This window comes from Vanessa atalanta, chromosome 6 (assembly GCF_905147765.1).
Source record: "Vanessa atalanta chromosome 6, ilVanAtal1.2, whole genome shotgun sequence".
In the NCBI taxonomy this organism is placed as follows: domain Eukaryota; kingdom Metazoa; phylum Arthropoda; class Insecta; order Lepidoptera; family Nymphalidae; genus Vanessa; species Vanessa atalanta.
In genome coordinates, this window is record NC_061876.1 from 2508490 (window position 1) to 2524667 (window position 16178).

The 16178-nt window shown below is 28.8% G+C and overlaps 4 protein-coding genes across 4 annotated transcripts in view; 1 reads left to right on the top strand and 3 right to left on the bottom strand.

Moving 5' to 3' along the window:
- LOC125064835 (SEC14-like protein 2) overlaps positions 1–5531 on the bottom strand; it is a 33628-nt gene extending 28097 nt beyond the window's left edge. Inside the window, exon 1 of the mRNA XM_047672094.1 lies at positions 5373–5531. Within this exon, the coding sequence (XP_047528050.1) occupies positions 5373–5435 (63 nt within the window). The 5' untranslated portion in view covers positions 5436–5531. The remainder of the gene's footprint in view (positions 1–5372) is intronic.
- A 645-nt stretch (positions 5532–6176) lies between these two features.
- LOC125064642 lies at positions 6177–7321 on the bottom strand. Its single transcript, XM_047671798.1, has one exon. The coding sequence runs from the start codon at positions 7171–7173 to the stop codon at positions 6214–6216; it is 960 nt and encodes a 319-aa protein (XP_047527754.1). The 5' UTR covers positions 7174–7321; the 3' UTR covers positions 6177–6213.
- Positions 7322–7886: 565 nt separating this feature from the next.
- Positions 7887–9792, top strand: LOC125064664 (probable RNA-binding protein 18). The gene is made up of 4 exons (XM_047671822.1): positions 7887–8150; positions 8233–8318; positions 8661–8871; positions 9013–9792. The coding sequence occupies exons 1-4, from the start codon at positions 8136–8138 to the stop codon at positions 9283–9285; spliced, it is 585 nt and encodes a 194-aa protein (XP_047527778.1). The 5' UTR covers positions 7887–8135; the 3' UTR covers positions 9286–9792.
- A 58-nt stretch (positions 9793–9850) lies between these two features.
- On the bottom strand, positions 9851–15991 carry LOC125064662 (RNA polymerase I-specific transcription initiation factor RRN3). Its single transcript, XM_047671821.1, has 7 exons — positions 15108–15991; positions 14811–14910; positions 13588–13740; positions 11936–12148; positions 11293–11654; positions 10810–11035; positions 9851–10529 (listed from the first exon to the last, which is right to left on the bottom strand). The coding sequence occupies exons 1-7, from the start codon at positions 15514–15516 to the stop codon at positions 10322–10324; spliced, it is 1671 nt and encodes a 556-aa protein (XP_047527777.1). The 5' UTR covers positions 15517–15991; the 3' UTR covers positions 9851–10321.
- Between the last annotated feature and the right edge of the window lie 187 nt (positions 15992–16178).

The window sequence follows — 16178 nt, forward strand, 5'->3', positions numbered from 1 at the left end:
TGTTAGCTCGCATCGCTGGACATTAATTAAACCTGAAAAGGTTTGGAAAGGTTTGAAGAGGAATGAACGCTTAAATTCAATTAATTCATAGCCCTTAACCATCTATTTCCGTTTTGAATAGTCATAGACTTAAACGATACGTTCAATGGTTTTCAATTGATTGACGCACAGAGAAAAATTATTCATTAAATAAATATATGTAGATAGATTTAAAGTTTGACATAGTTGAATACACGTCTTTTTTTAACTGAATTTAATTTTATGACCAAATAAATGTGGTTTGTGTGTTGTATTCTTAATCTTTTGTCAAATTTGAAGCGTGCGCGGCAAAATCTATCCGCTTATATTCTGTCGCCAAGCTGCAATTATTTGTAATGCAGTGTCCCATTTTGTAAGGTGAGTGGACTAGTGTAATTACCGCTACAAGTTACACAACATCTTAGTTCAAAGTTTACGGCGTATTACTGATGTAAATATTGTTTAATAATACTTGAAGTACAATGTTCGCTTATCTTCTTTAAATAGTCCAGACAATTTGCTTTTCGTGTTTGTCCGTTAACGCTAACTTCTTCGAAACGTCGATTTTTTTACAGACTAACCATAATTTAATATATTTTTTAAAATACAGCAAATAAACAATGGATAAATTGAATTAGAAGTTTTTGCGTGAATTCGTATAAAAACAAAACTTACCTATTATTCCAATCCAAATAGGAATAAAAATAAACTAACCATAGATTTAGGTATTTCATGCGACATGCTAATAACTCAGCTATATTGTAATACTAAGAGTTAATGGTTAATATATTTTTATGTAAAATACTATTACACTTAACTACTTATAACCACTTTAATTTAACTTCCAAAATTCCGATAAGAGTTTCGTCGACGTTCAAAACGCCATTTTTTTCAAATCCATAGTGGAATATCATAGACTAATCAAGCTCTCCAGTGATATCGCATCAATTTGCTGTCAAATGTTATTAAGCTTTGCTCCTCTTATGGTTGGTATAAGTATACACATTGTAACCATTCACAAGCGGTTTTTTTTTCAGGATCAAGCTAGGGTAGTACTTGGTCTACTTAATTCTCATATTAGAATCCTACATAAAAGTGAATTTAACACATATATTTTTTTTATAAATGGTTACGCATATATTATATTATGATATTCAGCTATAAAAGCCAAATAATAAAATAAGTTCAAGTCTTTCATATAAAAACAAATTAATGTTGTTATTGCGTTCAAACCGGTTGATAACTAGTAATAGAACAAGTATCGTAAGTATGAGAAGCAGGTACAGAAAGACAATATATCTATCAAAATAGATAAAAACCGAATTGATAATCCTTTAAGAAATTATTCAATTATCTTTGAATGATACACTGATAATCTATGGATATGGCCTGAGATATTAGTAATTTGATTTTACCCGACTAATAAACATAGAAACTACGTTCAAACTTATTCTTTTAAAATATCAATTACATTTAAAACTTGAATTAAAATGCGGTATCATTACTAAATGGATCAAAAATAACATAAAAAATTGTTATCTATAGGTTTTTTTTTTAAATACTGCGCTGTGGATTTTGTTTGATGAATTAATTAAATTTGTATGTAAATAACAATAAATAATAATACCAACCCGCATTGGAGCAGCGTGGTGAAATATGCTCCAAACCTTCTCCTCAAAGGGAGAGCCTTAGCCTTGACCCCAGCAGTGGGAAATTTACAGGCTGTTAATGTATTGTAATGTATGTAAATAACTAACTTTCCATTTTAAATAAGTTTTATAGGGTTTAACATCATAAAAATAAATCAAAATTATCTTGTATTCAATCTAATTACCTAAATCTTTCTTTTTTCTGTATATTATGATTACCGGCCAGTGATGATACAAATGAAGAAAAAACATGATTACAGTAATTAAAATGTCGTTATTTATCGACGATATTCAGCTTTACGTATAATTATTATCTAGGTTGTAATTATACAACCCTGCCTTCTACTTTCTAATGTCAAAAGTGACAGAACCAGAGAACAATGTTTACTTAAATAAATATATTTATTTTTGATATCCGAACGTACAAACTTCGTTTTATATTTAATGATTCTCGTAAACGTTGAACTTGGTTACATGATTTTATGATATGTCCTCTGTACTAATATATTATATCTAATTTAGAGACATATACTATTTAATTTATAATATCGAATTTAAATTTGAGGTCGTTTTGTTTTCTATTATATATCGGACACCGAGGAATTGAACAATCTTTACTTAGCGCACAAACTCTGCACTAATATGACCTGAGCTAGTTACCATTAAGTAAATAATGTTTGAACAAAATCGGTCAAACACATAATTTATTTAATTGTTCATAAGTAACATAGCGTTATCCTTATAAATGAAATACAATTTATAATTTTAAATGATACAATAATACACCTACACATGTACACCTGTACATTAAATATATTTTCAAGTGTTGTGTGGATGTGTGTAGTTGTGCACATAGGTACATAAGTGTTAATCGTGTTCGCACAAACCTAGACAATGGCTTTTGCATGCGAACGTGTAATTATGGACTGATGAACATAAGAAATTAATTAAGATGATGTACCTATTTTTTTTATATACATATATACACAAGGTGGCATTAAGTTGACAGTTTTAATCGATGTATTCTTTGGAACTAATCACGAATTTTTAGAGAATGAAAAAAATTTTTCTTACGCCATAACGGCCATTAGATAGACATGAAAAATAAATTAGACTTTAGCATTGTAAAAATACGTTGCCAATATCTATGTGCAATTGTATTCATTTACTCGCCAGATGTTTACCGTTTGTTTGACACAACAAAACAAAACAATTGAGACTGTAAAAATAATCAAACAATTTTCCTAATAAAATTATAGTTTGGCAAATTACTATTCAATACTCCATTATTTTTTTTGTATTTGGAATTAAGTTTATTATTTCGAATTTGCTCATATAAATATAAATTTATCTATAATTTTCCATTAACCTATAGATTAAAATTCAAAACTGTATTAAAGTATAAAATAATAGTTTTTTAATGACACGCTATTGTAATATTCCGATTCCAAATACTAGAATGATTTTAATAAAGGGAAAAACACTGAATTATAGTGAAAATATGTTTCACCAATCAGAGATAAGAATTAATAATTGCATTAATCTATTTATTATATAAAAGGCAATGTCCTCGTTGACTGATTTATCAACGCTCAGCCAGATCTATAATTACAAAATAGCTTGTCTTGACAGACTATCAATACAGAAGCAAAAGTGTTGAGTATAGAAAGTTGAAATTTGAAACATAAATTTATTTAATAAAGTGAGCATCCATCCACTAGAATATATTTGACGGGGTATATAATAACGTCTGATATTCATTTGAACAATTTTATTCATTCCCCACCATCCTTTAATCTTTCCCCCTGCTTTCCATAAAATCGTTGTAATTTTTTTTTTTTTGTTTTCGAATGAACATAAGTGGGATTTGACATAAAATATGCTCTTTGTACTTAAGTCACTATAGATATAATTTTAGCTTAAGTTAATATGTACTGTTCTTATCTCATCAAAAAACCGATCGATCTTTCCCCCACTAACCCTAAATTTATTCAAAATACCTATGTGTGCATTAGCTATACTATTGAATACCTATACGTGTAATCCCATATTCATTTTTAAAGATGTATTGAAATAATTCTGTAGATAAAATACAAGATATTTGATTATTATCACATACACAATTTTTAACTAAATATATGATCGATTATTATTCGTATGGGTTTTGAAAACAACATTTATTTGTAACAAATGAAAGTGTTTTTGGAGGAAATAAGTGTTGCCAAGCATCCTTTGGCAGTTTAATACGTCCTGTATTTAAGTTTAAGTGAACGACTTTTAACAGATTCATAAGTTTAAAAACGACCTTTTACTTAAAAATTATGCCATCCGCAATTTTTTCACGTTCGGTTCTAAATTTTAATTACGTTGTAATATAAATACAATCAATAATTATATTTTGTTGAATTGATTAATACAATTCATATCTAGTTTCGTATCAGAATCTTTTAATGGATCCCTGATTTAATTGATAAAAAGAAATATTAAGATATTTTATTTAAGCAATTACACACACAATTATTTTACACTATAGACGCATTTTGTTAAAATTATAAACTTTATTATTTCAGTTCCAAACTACCTGTATAATATTTATCTATTTTTAATTATAAACATAGTCAACAGTAACATAAAATTGTAGAGCTGCATTGCTCCGTTAGAATAAAATTGTCTTGCCCTATTATAAACATATTAACGACTTGTAATTGTAATATCAGTGAATACTGAATACTGAATATCCTTGCCTTAGTTTTATCGAGATTATAAAAAGTGGCGACTCTCAGTCCCTTATTTGGCTAGTTCAAGTGAATTATTGTAATTGTTTATATAGGCATTGACTCGATTACCTTCTGTAAGTATTTAAATTGAAATAATTTGTGTTTTCAGTAATTTGTTGTATAATATAAAATATTAATTTAAGTTCTTCATCTAAATCTAAGTAATTTTCGTTTTAAATAATTATGTTTTTTCTTCTCTATATTTAATGGTAAATATGGATTATATTATATATACATATTATATAAGACTGTATTGAATATATTGGCTATTGGGTGACAACTTGTTTAAGAAACAAAAAACGACTTAACGTTAGTACTTTACAACGGTGTAGTGCATTAACTACTTAGTTCTAAAAACACATCAAGTAAATAAAGTCAAGGTAAATTATCCAATGAAATTTCTCGATTAGGTAGGTATAATAAATTAATAACATTGGAGAAAATCATTTTTAGTATGTTAACAGATATATTTTTAAATCTATTAGATTGTCATTGCTTCATAATCATTAAATATTTTTTATCTATAATTTGTTACAAAATAATAATAGCCACACATTTTTTAAATGGCACGATGGCAGATTTTGACACAAATTAAATTCTATGCGGTTCAGTAATTTAAAAAAATAAGTTGTAAAATATATTTAAGTAAAACGCTCTGTTTTAGTTGAACATGATACGGGAAAACGAATTAAAAAAATTAATTTAATTTAGGGTTCAGATTAAGTTTTGATTTTTCTAAAAAGTACAACCGAGATATAAACGTGAGAGAATTTGCGAAAACCAACTTATTTGTTACAATTATATTAAATGCTTAGTCGTCAAAACATTTTATAATATTAATACACATACACATTAATCATAAAAAAATCACAAGAGGAATGCTTTACTGTTATTATAAAATATACATATATACATTAATAAAACATACCTTAATCAAAGCAAAACGTTGATCATCATCAATGCCGACAACGGTGTTCGACACAGGAGCCATTTCACTTATAAATTTTCGTCACAAAACACAAAAAATCGTCGGTGGACGAACAAACGTGTAGCTTCTACGCGCGCGGTACCGCTAATGTTTCATTGACACACTGCGATTAAAATGTGATGACTAGTCATTCTAGATATGGTGGGAGCTCTTGGTAAACAATCGACGTTCCAACGCTTGCGTTTTATTCACGTCGTTTCAAGGCATGCGCAGTATAGCGCCCAATCATTTAGTATCAATTTGAAATTTGAATTAATTTTAATACTCTGTGTCGAAATGAATTCAAAAATAATCAAAATTTATGTATAAAAAAAAATGTTTTTCAATTCTCATTAATGAGGTGTGAGATTGAATTATTATTAGTTTAAATTATCATGTCTTTAGCTACCTCAAACACATTTGATTCTACTACCCTAACTTATTCATTATAAATTAATAATATTTTTAGCTTGACAAATACCTGATCTGAAGAATATTACTAATTAAGAAGTATTTTTTATGAGTGTGCAATGTATTCTAGGAAAGGATTGACAATTTTTTTTATCACTTCTTCAACTTAATTGAACATTTTTCTAAGCAAAATGTAAATATATATATTTTGTATGATTAAAGTTTTATAAATTTTTATAGGGTCTCTGTTTAAGTTCCGTTTACTGAGGTTCGACTATATAAAATACTATATAGAATGATAGGAAACAGTACCTATAAACTTAAAAAAAATCTATTATATATTTTATTTCATTTTAATATTTACAAATTATCACATTTCTTAAAATTACATTCACTTCATAATTGTAAAGACAACCCCTCCCCTTTCTGGCTCCTCATCTAGAACTTCCTTGTCACTACCTTCTAGATCGGATTCATCAGATTTTGTATCATCGCTGTCTGCTCTATAATTTCCAAATTTGGCAATGTCTTTTGGAAGTTCTGCCATTTTGATATTCGCCCGGGCCAAAAGCTTTTCAGCTGCATGTTGTGCTTCAATTTCTTTTAAATGTTTATTATGCTCTTGTTGCAGTTTCAAAGATTCTTCTAAATTTAAAACTTTGGCTGGACCATGAACACAGGGCGGAGGTGTTGCCGCTGTAACTTCCCAGAATTTATTTCTCTTTCTACATATTTCCTTTTCTGGATTATGAGTATCTGATATTGTTGTTTTATATGGTTTAAACTGGCCAGTCAATTTTGGTTTTATATTAACCTCTGTTTTTTCTACAATTTTTTTGACTATTGGAATTTCTCCAATGCTAAAAAGATCTTCAGCTGTAATTAAAGGTTTATCTGGCTGTATAACTTTAACTTTCTTTTCTTGAGATGTACCATGACTTAGTATTTGTAAAACATCTTCTGGGTCACTATCATCATCAGAGTCGAGGTAGGTGTTTTGATTTCTCTGTATTTTACCTTCCCATTCAACATTTGCTACCGATTCCTTGTCAATATTATCAATTTTCATGTTATTAAATAAACGGCAAGTTTGTTCCTCATCTTGCTTAGATTTCAACTCAATTTCAATTTTTTCATAGAGAACCCGTATTTTTTCACCCTTATCCGCAAGTTTGGTTATAAAAGCTTTATTATTTAAAAGTTTTAACTGTCTATCTCGTAGGTCTAGCAATTCTGATATAGTTTTTTTTGATAGATTTTCGATTTTTCCATCAATTTCACTCTTAGGTGGTGGCGGTAAAACACCAGGAATTTTTCCATTTAACTTTTTCATTGTTTGAATTACGGTCATGTTAATAATAGAAGCAAAATGAGTTTTTGTTATTACTATTACGTTTAATTTTCTTTTAAGACCATTATTCAACAATAAAATAAATATTTTGGAAATTGAAGAAAGTGCGTAATGACAATTATTGACATTACCTTTACCATCACATTAAGTAGCTTTAGCCAAAGACAAAATAATCTCCAATATAAAAAAGTACAAAATACAATGTAACGTAAATACAGTTGTCTTTTGAGTAAGCAATTTAGTTGCATTATTCTATTTTTATTAATAAGTGATATTATGAAAGTTTCTTATCAATCAGATAAGTAATTTAACTTAAAAAAAGGATTTTGTGTAAAATGAAATTTACTTCAATCGGAAATATTTACTATATATTTGATTTAGTTTTATTAGTAATTTAATTATTATTAAGTCTTATGGCATCCACTTATTTAAAACTATTACACAAATCTTAGTTATTCAAATAAATTTATATATCACTTATTTCAAAAAGTGTATACGCCATCAAGTTCTAAATACTAAAATCATACAAAAGTGCCTTTAAAAGTACTAGTTAGTACAGCAATTAATTAAAATAATTAAAAATAACTTTATTATATATACTAACTACTACTATTTCAATCAATAAATGTAATTAATCTGTGCATATTATCCATTGTATTTTGTATATCTTTGTATCTTTGTCAAATGTCATTGACAATGACAAACGCCAATTCACAATTTTTTACAATTGCATTTCGAAAGCCTCTCGATCTTTCTTTTGATCTGATATGGATTCTTGATCATAAAATATAAATTTACGTAACCTGTGTTACATTATAAATGTGTTATAAATCAAAATTCAAGTTACGAGTTTAATTAAAGTCGATTTCGTTGAGAGATACATTCATAGAATGTGTGTATTTTTTTTCCCTTAACGTTGTTAGTAATTGCACACTTCTTTCTTCGACAGCGAAATAAGCACTATGGAAGACGTTACGGTGTGTATTTATACCAATTATACAGTATGTATTTGAATGCCCCTTTATATGTGTATCATGTTCTATGTAATTATTGTTTTAGGTACCTTTGTATTTGGAGCCAGTGCAGCAAAGAGAATCTTGCGACAAAAGGCTTTGGATAGGAAATCTGGATCTTCGAGTTAATGAGTATGTTAATAAAGTCTATTAACCTTAGGTGTAATCTAATCTAACTTATTAGTAGTATTAAATTCAATAATAAACTTGGGTTTGTGGCTTCCTTATATATTTGAAGAAAGTATTTATAACTTCACAAAATGTAATTTTCTATTTATTAGCTTTCGTTAAACACTTGAATTTTGTTCTATTTTTAATTGATGGAATAATTATAATGATAATTTTTGAAGACATAGTTTTCATAATAAACATTTTTTATGTATATACCAATAGCTTTACTTATTTTTAGTAGTCTACTAATTATGAACTGTTTACTTTTTACATTTTATTAAACTATACCTTTTTTTATTACTGGTATCAATTACTGAAAATGGTCCGCGTGTATGGCAACATCGAGAAGTTCGACATGCTGTTCCACCGTAGCGGCCCAAATGCTGGGCAGCCACGGGGCTTTGCTTTTGTCACATATAAGTTGAAACAAGATGCAATTAATGCAATGAATTCATTAAATGGTCAGCTTCTTGGAATGAAGAGGATTTCTGTGAAGTTTGCCAAAAATACTTCCGTGAGTTTTGCTTTGTTACTTTCTAAAAATACTGTGATCAATTATTTAGAAATCTACTCAGAGTAATCACTCTATAAGCATTGTTCAACTATAAGACTTATTTTTAGCTGAATTTTGTAATATTAATTGTGTTATTTACAGGATGACCAAGATAAGCCAAAACCTGAACTGGGAATAGCAGCTCTAAGCGGAGTGAAAACTGAGCTTAAACTTAGCAAGAAAACAGCTATTCAGTCCATTGAAGCCAAACTCAAAATGATGGAAAATATGAAAGCAGGAGATGATTTTGTTATCAATAAGCTAGCAGCAAACGAGACACCAATCATTGCTCAATATCAAACAAAGCAACATCAGCCACCAAACAAAACTATGACTTCTTTTAAAAGACGTCATCCTTATCATAAAAAGAGATAATTGTGTTAGTAATTCACAAATAATTTCCTATAAGAAGGAGCTATTTTATTTGTGAACGATTAACATTATTGAAAAATTTCTAGTTCACCTCGAATATAGCTAATAAGAACAACTTAACGAAATAAAGGCTTTCCAATATTTAAAAAAAGTTTTAACAGTTACATACTCAATAGAATTTAAGATATTGTCTTTGGATTTTTATACCAAATACAATTAGTTTTAAATAATTTAAAGTTATTAAATGTTTTCAAATATTTTGTAAGAATTTATTTAGAGCCTTAGCAGTTATTAAAATTTGTACAAATGTTTGAGTGGTTTAGTTTAGGTCTTTTTTAGTGAGTTGTGATGTTTACAGTATTTAATTAATTTTAATATTAGACTAATTCTGAGATTAAAACGCCCCTGGTGTTCACTAGCTAGATCAGTTCAGTGTTTAAAATAATGTTTTGTGCCTGTAGTATAATATTAAGGAAAAATGTAAATAAAAATAAATTGTAATAAAGAAGATATATTAAAGTTTAATCATTTTACAGTATCATATTTCCTTTATCTTATTTTATAACATATATGTACTAATCAAGTTAAGTATTTTAAAATATATAAGCAAAAAATATGCTACTAACTCGTAACAACTTGTAACATGTTTAAACTAAATTATAGGAATTTATGAATATATGCATAAGCTGAAACGCATACAGGTGGTACAATAAATATATCACATTATCAATTAAAAGATATTTTGTTGGCATTGATAATATATTTGAACATTTCCATGTTATAATATACAGACAAGTACTTCCAAACTTATCAACAACTTTGAGCTGGTTCACAGTAAGGACAGGTGGAGTTTTGCACCGGCCGGCTGTCACCTCTTTTTTTTCTACTGTATGCTAATAATATCTGAACCATTATTATGTCATTATGAACTAAAAATAACAGCTCTTATAAGGAGCATGAGTAGTTCTCTACTACTCGTAGCACATACAAATCTGATTGTAACTATTAAAACATTTCATTTATTAACTTATTTTTAATTCTACATCATTATACTTTCACTGGTTTTAAATCCGGGTGATATACAATTAGATAAAGACGACGCTAGTTTCTGCGATGGACTGGGTATTAAGTAATCATCATCTTCAGCTTCCATTTTTCTTTTAAAACTTGTGTACTGGGTTTCATCATCACCATCTTTGAACACATCCTTATATTCCATACACAGTGGCCAAATTATTTTTCCTGATCTGTGAGAAATATTTATAAATTAATGTCAGTATCATACTTAAATCAAGTTTATTCAATCATACTATAAAACTATTTTTAATTTAATAATTAATATTAAGTAGAATTATGACTTTAAAAGTTTAAATACTTCTATAACTTGGTAACTTGCTTGAAAATGTAAGCTATATGTGGTATCTGGTCTGGACATCATATAAACAAGATACTTACATACTGTGTGTTTAAAAACAATTTTTATATACATTTTCATAATCAAATACAAATATATTTAAAGATACTTACACAGGTAATGTATATGGATCATATGGGAACCACTCATCATATTTCTTAACTGTATTTTGCAATGTCAGTCTTGAATTTTTTTCTATGATTGCTTGACAGTACACCACTTGGTGAGATCTTGTTACGGAGGAGAATGCTCTGGTGACTTGAGGTGGACATGTCCGAAGAGGATTTAGTGTACATGTGACTAGACGAGGTAAGTTTAATGACTCGACAAAATTAACACCTGAAAATAAATTGTCATGGAATTAATTAGTATAAAACAGTTAAATGTAATTTAGATGGTTGCTAATTTTGTTAGGTAAATATATTTTTACATAAAAAAAAATTAAAGCTCGAGTTTAAGTTCAAACTAATTTAAAAATAACAATGAATAAGTTTATTCATGAAGTTGTCACATTTAAATCTTTAGAACATTTGTGAGTGAAATTGAGTATTAGCTAGACAGATTTGATAGTATTATTATGACAAAGAAATACTTACTTTCTTTACTCATAAACAGATAATGATTTTTAAAGGCAACCAAGTAAAATATAGCATGGCATATTGCATGAAAAGCACCATGCACTTTTGTATTATCAGCTACCGTTGATTCTTGTGTTGCAGTTATGTATGAATGACACCATTCTGCCATTATCTTCAGATAGTGTATTAGTCTAGAGTTTTGCACACGTACACATCTCGCCAACAAGCCTGCTAAGTGACTGGCAGCAGTTCTCCGTGTTGCCAGTGCACCGGGGCCAAGTCCGTGCAAGCCAGCAGCAACTATCCATAGATTTTTGAACACTCTATCAGCACATTGTTGGTTTATAGATATTGTGTACAAAAGCAGGAACTGAACATGTCTGTAAAATACATACTCTTTAATTTAAATCACTGTCATAAATGGCTTTTAAATAAAAGCTTGTATTTTTGATTTGAAATAATTATGTAATGTAAAATATAAATAATTCTTATAATCATGTATTCTATAATTTGATGGTGTTGAGAGAAACTAGAAAGTTGAGTTTTCAATAAACTCTATTAATTATAATAATAATAAAAACAATCAGCTTATGATATATTTTGTAGAACCAACAGTTTTAGATACTTTATTCAAAAAATTTTTCTTTAGACATATACTTACTTTATGCCATATGTTGGTAAGACAATTCGTTCAAATACATTGCACATGATAGGAAGCACAGAATCTCTCTCATCCTCCAGCCAGTTTAGCATCTCCAGCATACAATAGTCTAGTGTTGTACTAATATTATCTTTTTCATCTACTTCCATTTCAAACATAGTGTCTTGGACTTTATTCTTCTCTCGATCAACATTGGCATCCATATCTACCATCCTAAAAATAATATTATATTAAATAAACAGATAAATTACATAACATATATATTGTATTAATAAATTTTTCGATGTTTAATACTGTCTCCTAGGTTACTAGAACAGGTTAGCATATATAGCTGTAAATTCCGATCTTACTGTCAAGAAATTCTTAAATATCTGTAATAAGAATTGTTTACAGTCCTGTGCCTCAGAGAGCATGTTATAGTGGAAAGAATGCTAGCAGTAGATGCAAACTGGTTAGCTGGGCGAAAAATTAACCAGATCTCTTCAATATAGGCAATAAGGTCTGATTATATATCTGTTTATCAGAAATCCATTTTCAATGCTCATGTGTAGTCATGGAACATGCTTACAATATTTCGAATTTGTAAGTATTACAGTTCCAGAGGAAGTTCTATCCACTCAACTTCCTAACTCACTTCTGTTGTGAATTGATATCCATATAAATCTTAGTGGATGTAGCATAAGCAACATACCTGCCAATATCAACTTTGTTGGTCATATTGTTCCAGAGAGTGGGACTCACCCCTTAACTCTCTAATCCATCCCCGTTTACCCTTTGGGAGTCTATTTCCGTAAAACCCGTTCTTATTAAATATGCTTATTCAGCATATATAATATATCTGCCAAATTTCAACTATGTTGGTTTTAAGGCTGTTATTTATCTACCAGAGAAGGAAGACTGATAGATTTACTATTAAACATGGAATTAAGTATTTTTAAACTATGCATACTTATTTGTTTAAATGCAAGAATTATACGAAAGTTCTTGCATCAAACTCACATTATGATAAATTTTATCATTGTGGTCATTTAAATGCATAATTTCAAGAGTAATTCATATATAAAATTATGATATTTTAGACAACCATTCTTATACTTTCCATACTTAAAAATAGGATATAGTAAGTTAGACACAATTTGATTTCCCTTTTTTTTATCAGTCTGCTCTTTCACAAATGTAATTGTTATAGAATATAAAAAATAGTTTCAACTTTAATTTTTTAAAAGATGAAAGCATAAGATTAATTTTGCATACTTTTAAATATGCACTTACTTTCCTCTGCTTTTAGAATAGCTCATGAAAGTCACTAAAAATCAATATACAATCATCAATTATTCACAATAAAAAAAAAAACAATAATTTTTTTTTAATAAAGGTACAAGTAATTTGGGTGAATTTGTAGTTGAAACCATTTTAAATAAATTTATTCTTGCCAATTTAAATAACATGGTAGTACACATAACGGGGTTAACATCCATGGTTTAAATCTATTATAATGGATAATATTCATCTGGTTTTCTTCCGATTGGCTAGCCTTTGTATATATGATGCCAAAGATAGGGTAATAACATTTGTCAGTATTATATTCAATACTTTTGTAAATCTACATGTAAAAATATTTTGTTTGAAGAAACATTCAAAAATATACTCACTTGTTAATAATGGCTGTCATAATTTGTTCCACCAGTGAAGGTATGTACTTGCTTATCCATATTAGGTTATGAATATAAGCTCTGTTCGCAAAGCATCCAACTTTGTAATAAGGAAATTGTGCGATTACTGTTTGCATAAGAAGATCACTGGTCCTGAAACAATTATTTGACAATTAAAGTTATTAAGGTCTTTCAAAAAAATTTTTAATTAATACAAAGACTATTAACTAAAAAATTTTTTGTAAGACCTTAAGCTGAATGCCTAAATGAATTTGGCAGAATTATTGTGAAAACAGCATGAAAAGCAAAATGTTTTTTTTTTTTTTAATTATATTTTATTGCAAAAGATGTTAAAAGAAAGTATCTAAATTAAAAGTTATTTGTTACACAATAAATTATGGTGTAAGTAGTGTGACTCAGTTATACTTACATGAATCAATTGAATGACTTCACATATAGATATTATACATATTAGTAAAGAACTTAAAGGGAAGGGGACTTGCTGTCCTATATGGATCAGAGTGATGGGCCACAAAAGGGATGAATGAAAGAGAACTGTTTTTTGGTGAGATGAGAATGTTGAGAGGAATGTGTAGTGTTATGCGAATGCATAGAGTAAGGAATGAGTATATAAGAGGATGTTTAAAAGTGGTACTGGTCACCGAGAAGCTATGCAGTAACTGGGTGTCATGATATGGGCATGTTATGCAGAGGAATGAGGACAATATTGTGAGGAAGGACTTGAGCGAAGACGTGGATGGATATAGAGGAAGGAGACGACCAAAGAAACAATGGATGGATTGTATGAAAGATGATATGGCTAAAAATAATTTTCCTTGTGAGATGACATCAGACAGAGAAGTATGGAAGAAGACATGCTGCGCAGACCCCAAATAAAATTGGGGTAAGGGCAGGAGGATGAGGATGATGATGAGAAAATATTAAATGTCAAAATTTGTTATAGCATTGGTAGATCTTCATCCCTAAAAGAATATATATTCTTATTGATAAAGACTTACACAATAAATAATCATTTAATTATTAATCATAATTTTCTAATCAAGCGAATCTGGTTTGTGGATACACATGGCAGAATTTAATCCACCACATGAATTATAAATATAAATAAGGCACATGAATTTAGTTGTATTCACCCTGGGCTTAAACTCAGAATCAATGGTTTACATACACAGTACATATTATATTTAAATAAGTTTACTTACATGGGAACAACTGCCACAATTTGTGCAATTATCATATGGATATTCGACCATTTAGAAACCATTTCTTGTGAAGGTTTTTCATCCCAATTTTCCCCATCAGCTGTAAACATATAAATTATACACTATTATAAAAAGTAATCACTTTAAAAATGTATCCAAAATTACAATTTGTTATGAAATATTTGGTACTTATTTCATAACAAATTGTAATTCTACTACTAATTTCATAATATGAATGGAATGATTATTGTGGTAATGACAAATATTATGTTTCAATTCTATAGCATATATACATACCTTTGAATAATTTAACCAAGGAAGCCATAAGTCTTGGACAATGGTAAGTGTGAGCAGTCACCAGACTCAACACAAATCTGCTATAAATCTCCACTAAGCTTTCGTCCCTATTTGCCCACTCAACACAGTATAAAGCATCAACAAATGTCTTCAAATCTCTACCCAATAAGACTACACAAGATAAACAATCTTCAAACAGTATTCTAAAATTATCATCATTTAATGGATAATCTCTCAGAATATTTATTAATTCGTTATACGGACCAGAGTTATCATCTCTTATATAGCTCAATAGAATCCGCTCTATTTGATTTTTTTTGAAGCTGAACTTCGTTCGTGCTACAGCTGCTTGTCTGTCAAGTGTTTTACGTATTAGAGATGCTACATTTTTCTGTGTTGCGACCGCCATTATTTCTTTAAATCAGAAGACAATGTCTTTAAAAAGGCAACTATTTCGGGTTGACGTAGCAATTCGGCCTTCTTATGATTCAAAACTTCTCTCAAGACGTTGCTGCTGTCGTCGATTAGGGCCGTTTGCGGATTTTGCTCGAAACTAGTACTCGGTTTGCTGTAGCTGACAGTCGATTCTCCAGTCTCTACACTTCTTTTATCTTTTAAATAGGATTGTAACTTTTCTAAAACAATTTTGCTATCTTCTTTTTTTTCGGCACTATAACCTTCTTTGGACATTGCATTACTTCGTATTTACATTGTGAGTTAATTTAATTTCACTTTTCTCGGTATACTTAAATACAATAAGAAGATGATTGAAAACAAGAAAAAGTTGATAAATTTAGTAATTATTTAAGATCAAAATATAACACGTGCATGAATTCGTAGCGCGCAACTTGACTTGTTGACAATTTTTCTTACCAGCAGTGTTGCCTTTAGCTGGGCTATAATTAAAAAAATCCATGAAATTTAAAAGAAAATAATAGTCATTTTTATTTAATATAATAACAAGTAATTCTAATTAAAATTAAAATATGTTCAATTTAATAAATACTGGCCTTTGAATACCATACCATTGCTATTGTCAACTTGATTTTATATATGAAAAAATATAGAGAA

What these genes read in the sequence shown, in the direction of transcription:
- LOC125064642 (XM_047671798.1), bottom strand. Translation starts at nt 7,173, where the DNA reads ATGACCGTAATTCAAACAATGAAAAAGTTAAATGGAAAAATTCCTGGT.
- LOC125064664 (XM_047671822.1), top strand. An exon ending in CTGGATCTTCGAGTTAATGA is followed by an intron (nt 8,319 to 8,660) that starts GTATGTTAATAA and finishes TTTTTATTACTG; the next exon opens with GTATCAATTACTGAAAATGG. An exon ending in AGTTTGCCAAAAATACTTCC is followed by an intron (nt 8,872 to 9,012) that starts GTGAGTTTTGCT and finishes TGTTATTTACAG; the next exon opens with GATGACCAAGATAAGCCAAA.
- LOC125064662 (XM_047671821.1), bottom strand. Translation starts at nt 15,516, where the DNA reads ATGGCGGTCGCAACACAGAAAAATGTAGCATCTCTAATACGTAAAACA. An exon ending in CTTGGTTAAATTATTCAAAG is followed by an intron (nt 14,911 to 15,107) that starts GTATGTATATAT and finishes ATATGTTTACAG; the next exon opens with CTGATGGGGAAAATTGGGAT. An exon ending in ATGACAGCCATTATTAACAA is followed by an intron (nt 12,149 to 13,587) that starts GTGAGTATATTT and finishes TATTATTTTTAG; the next exon opens with GATGGTAGATATGGATGCCA.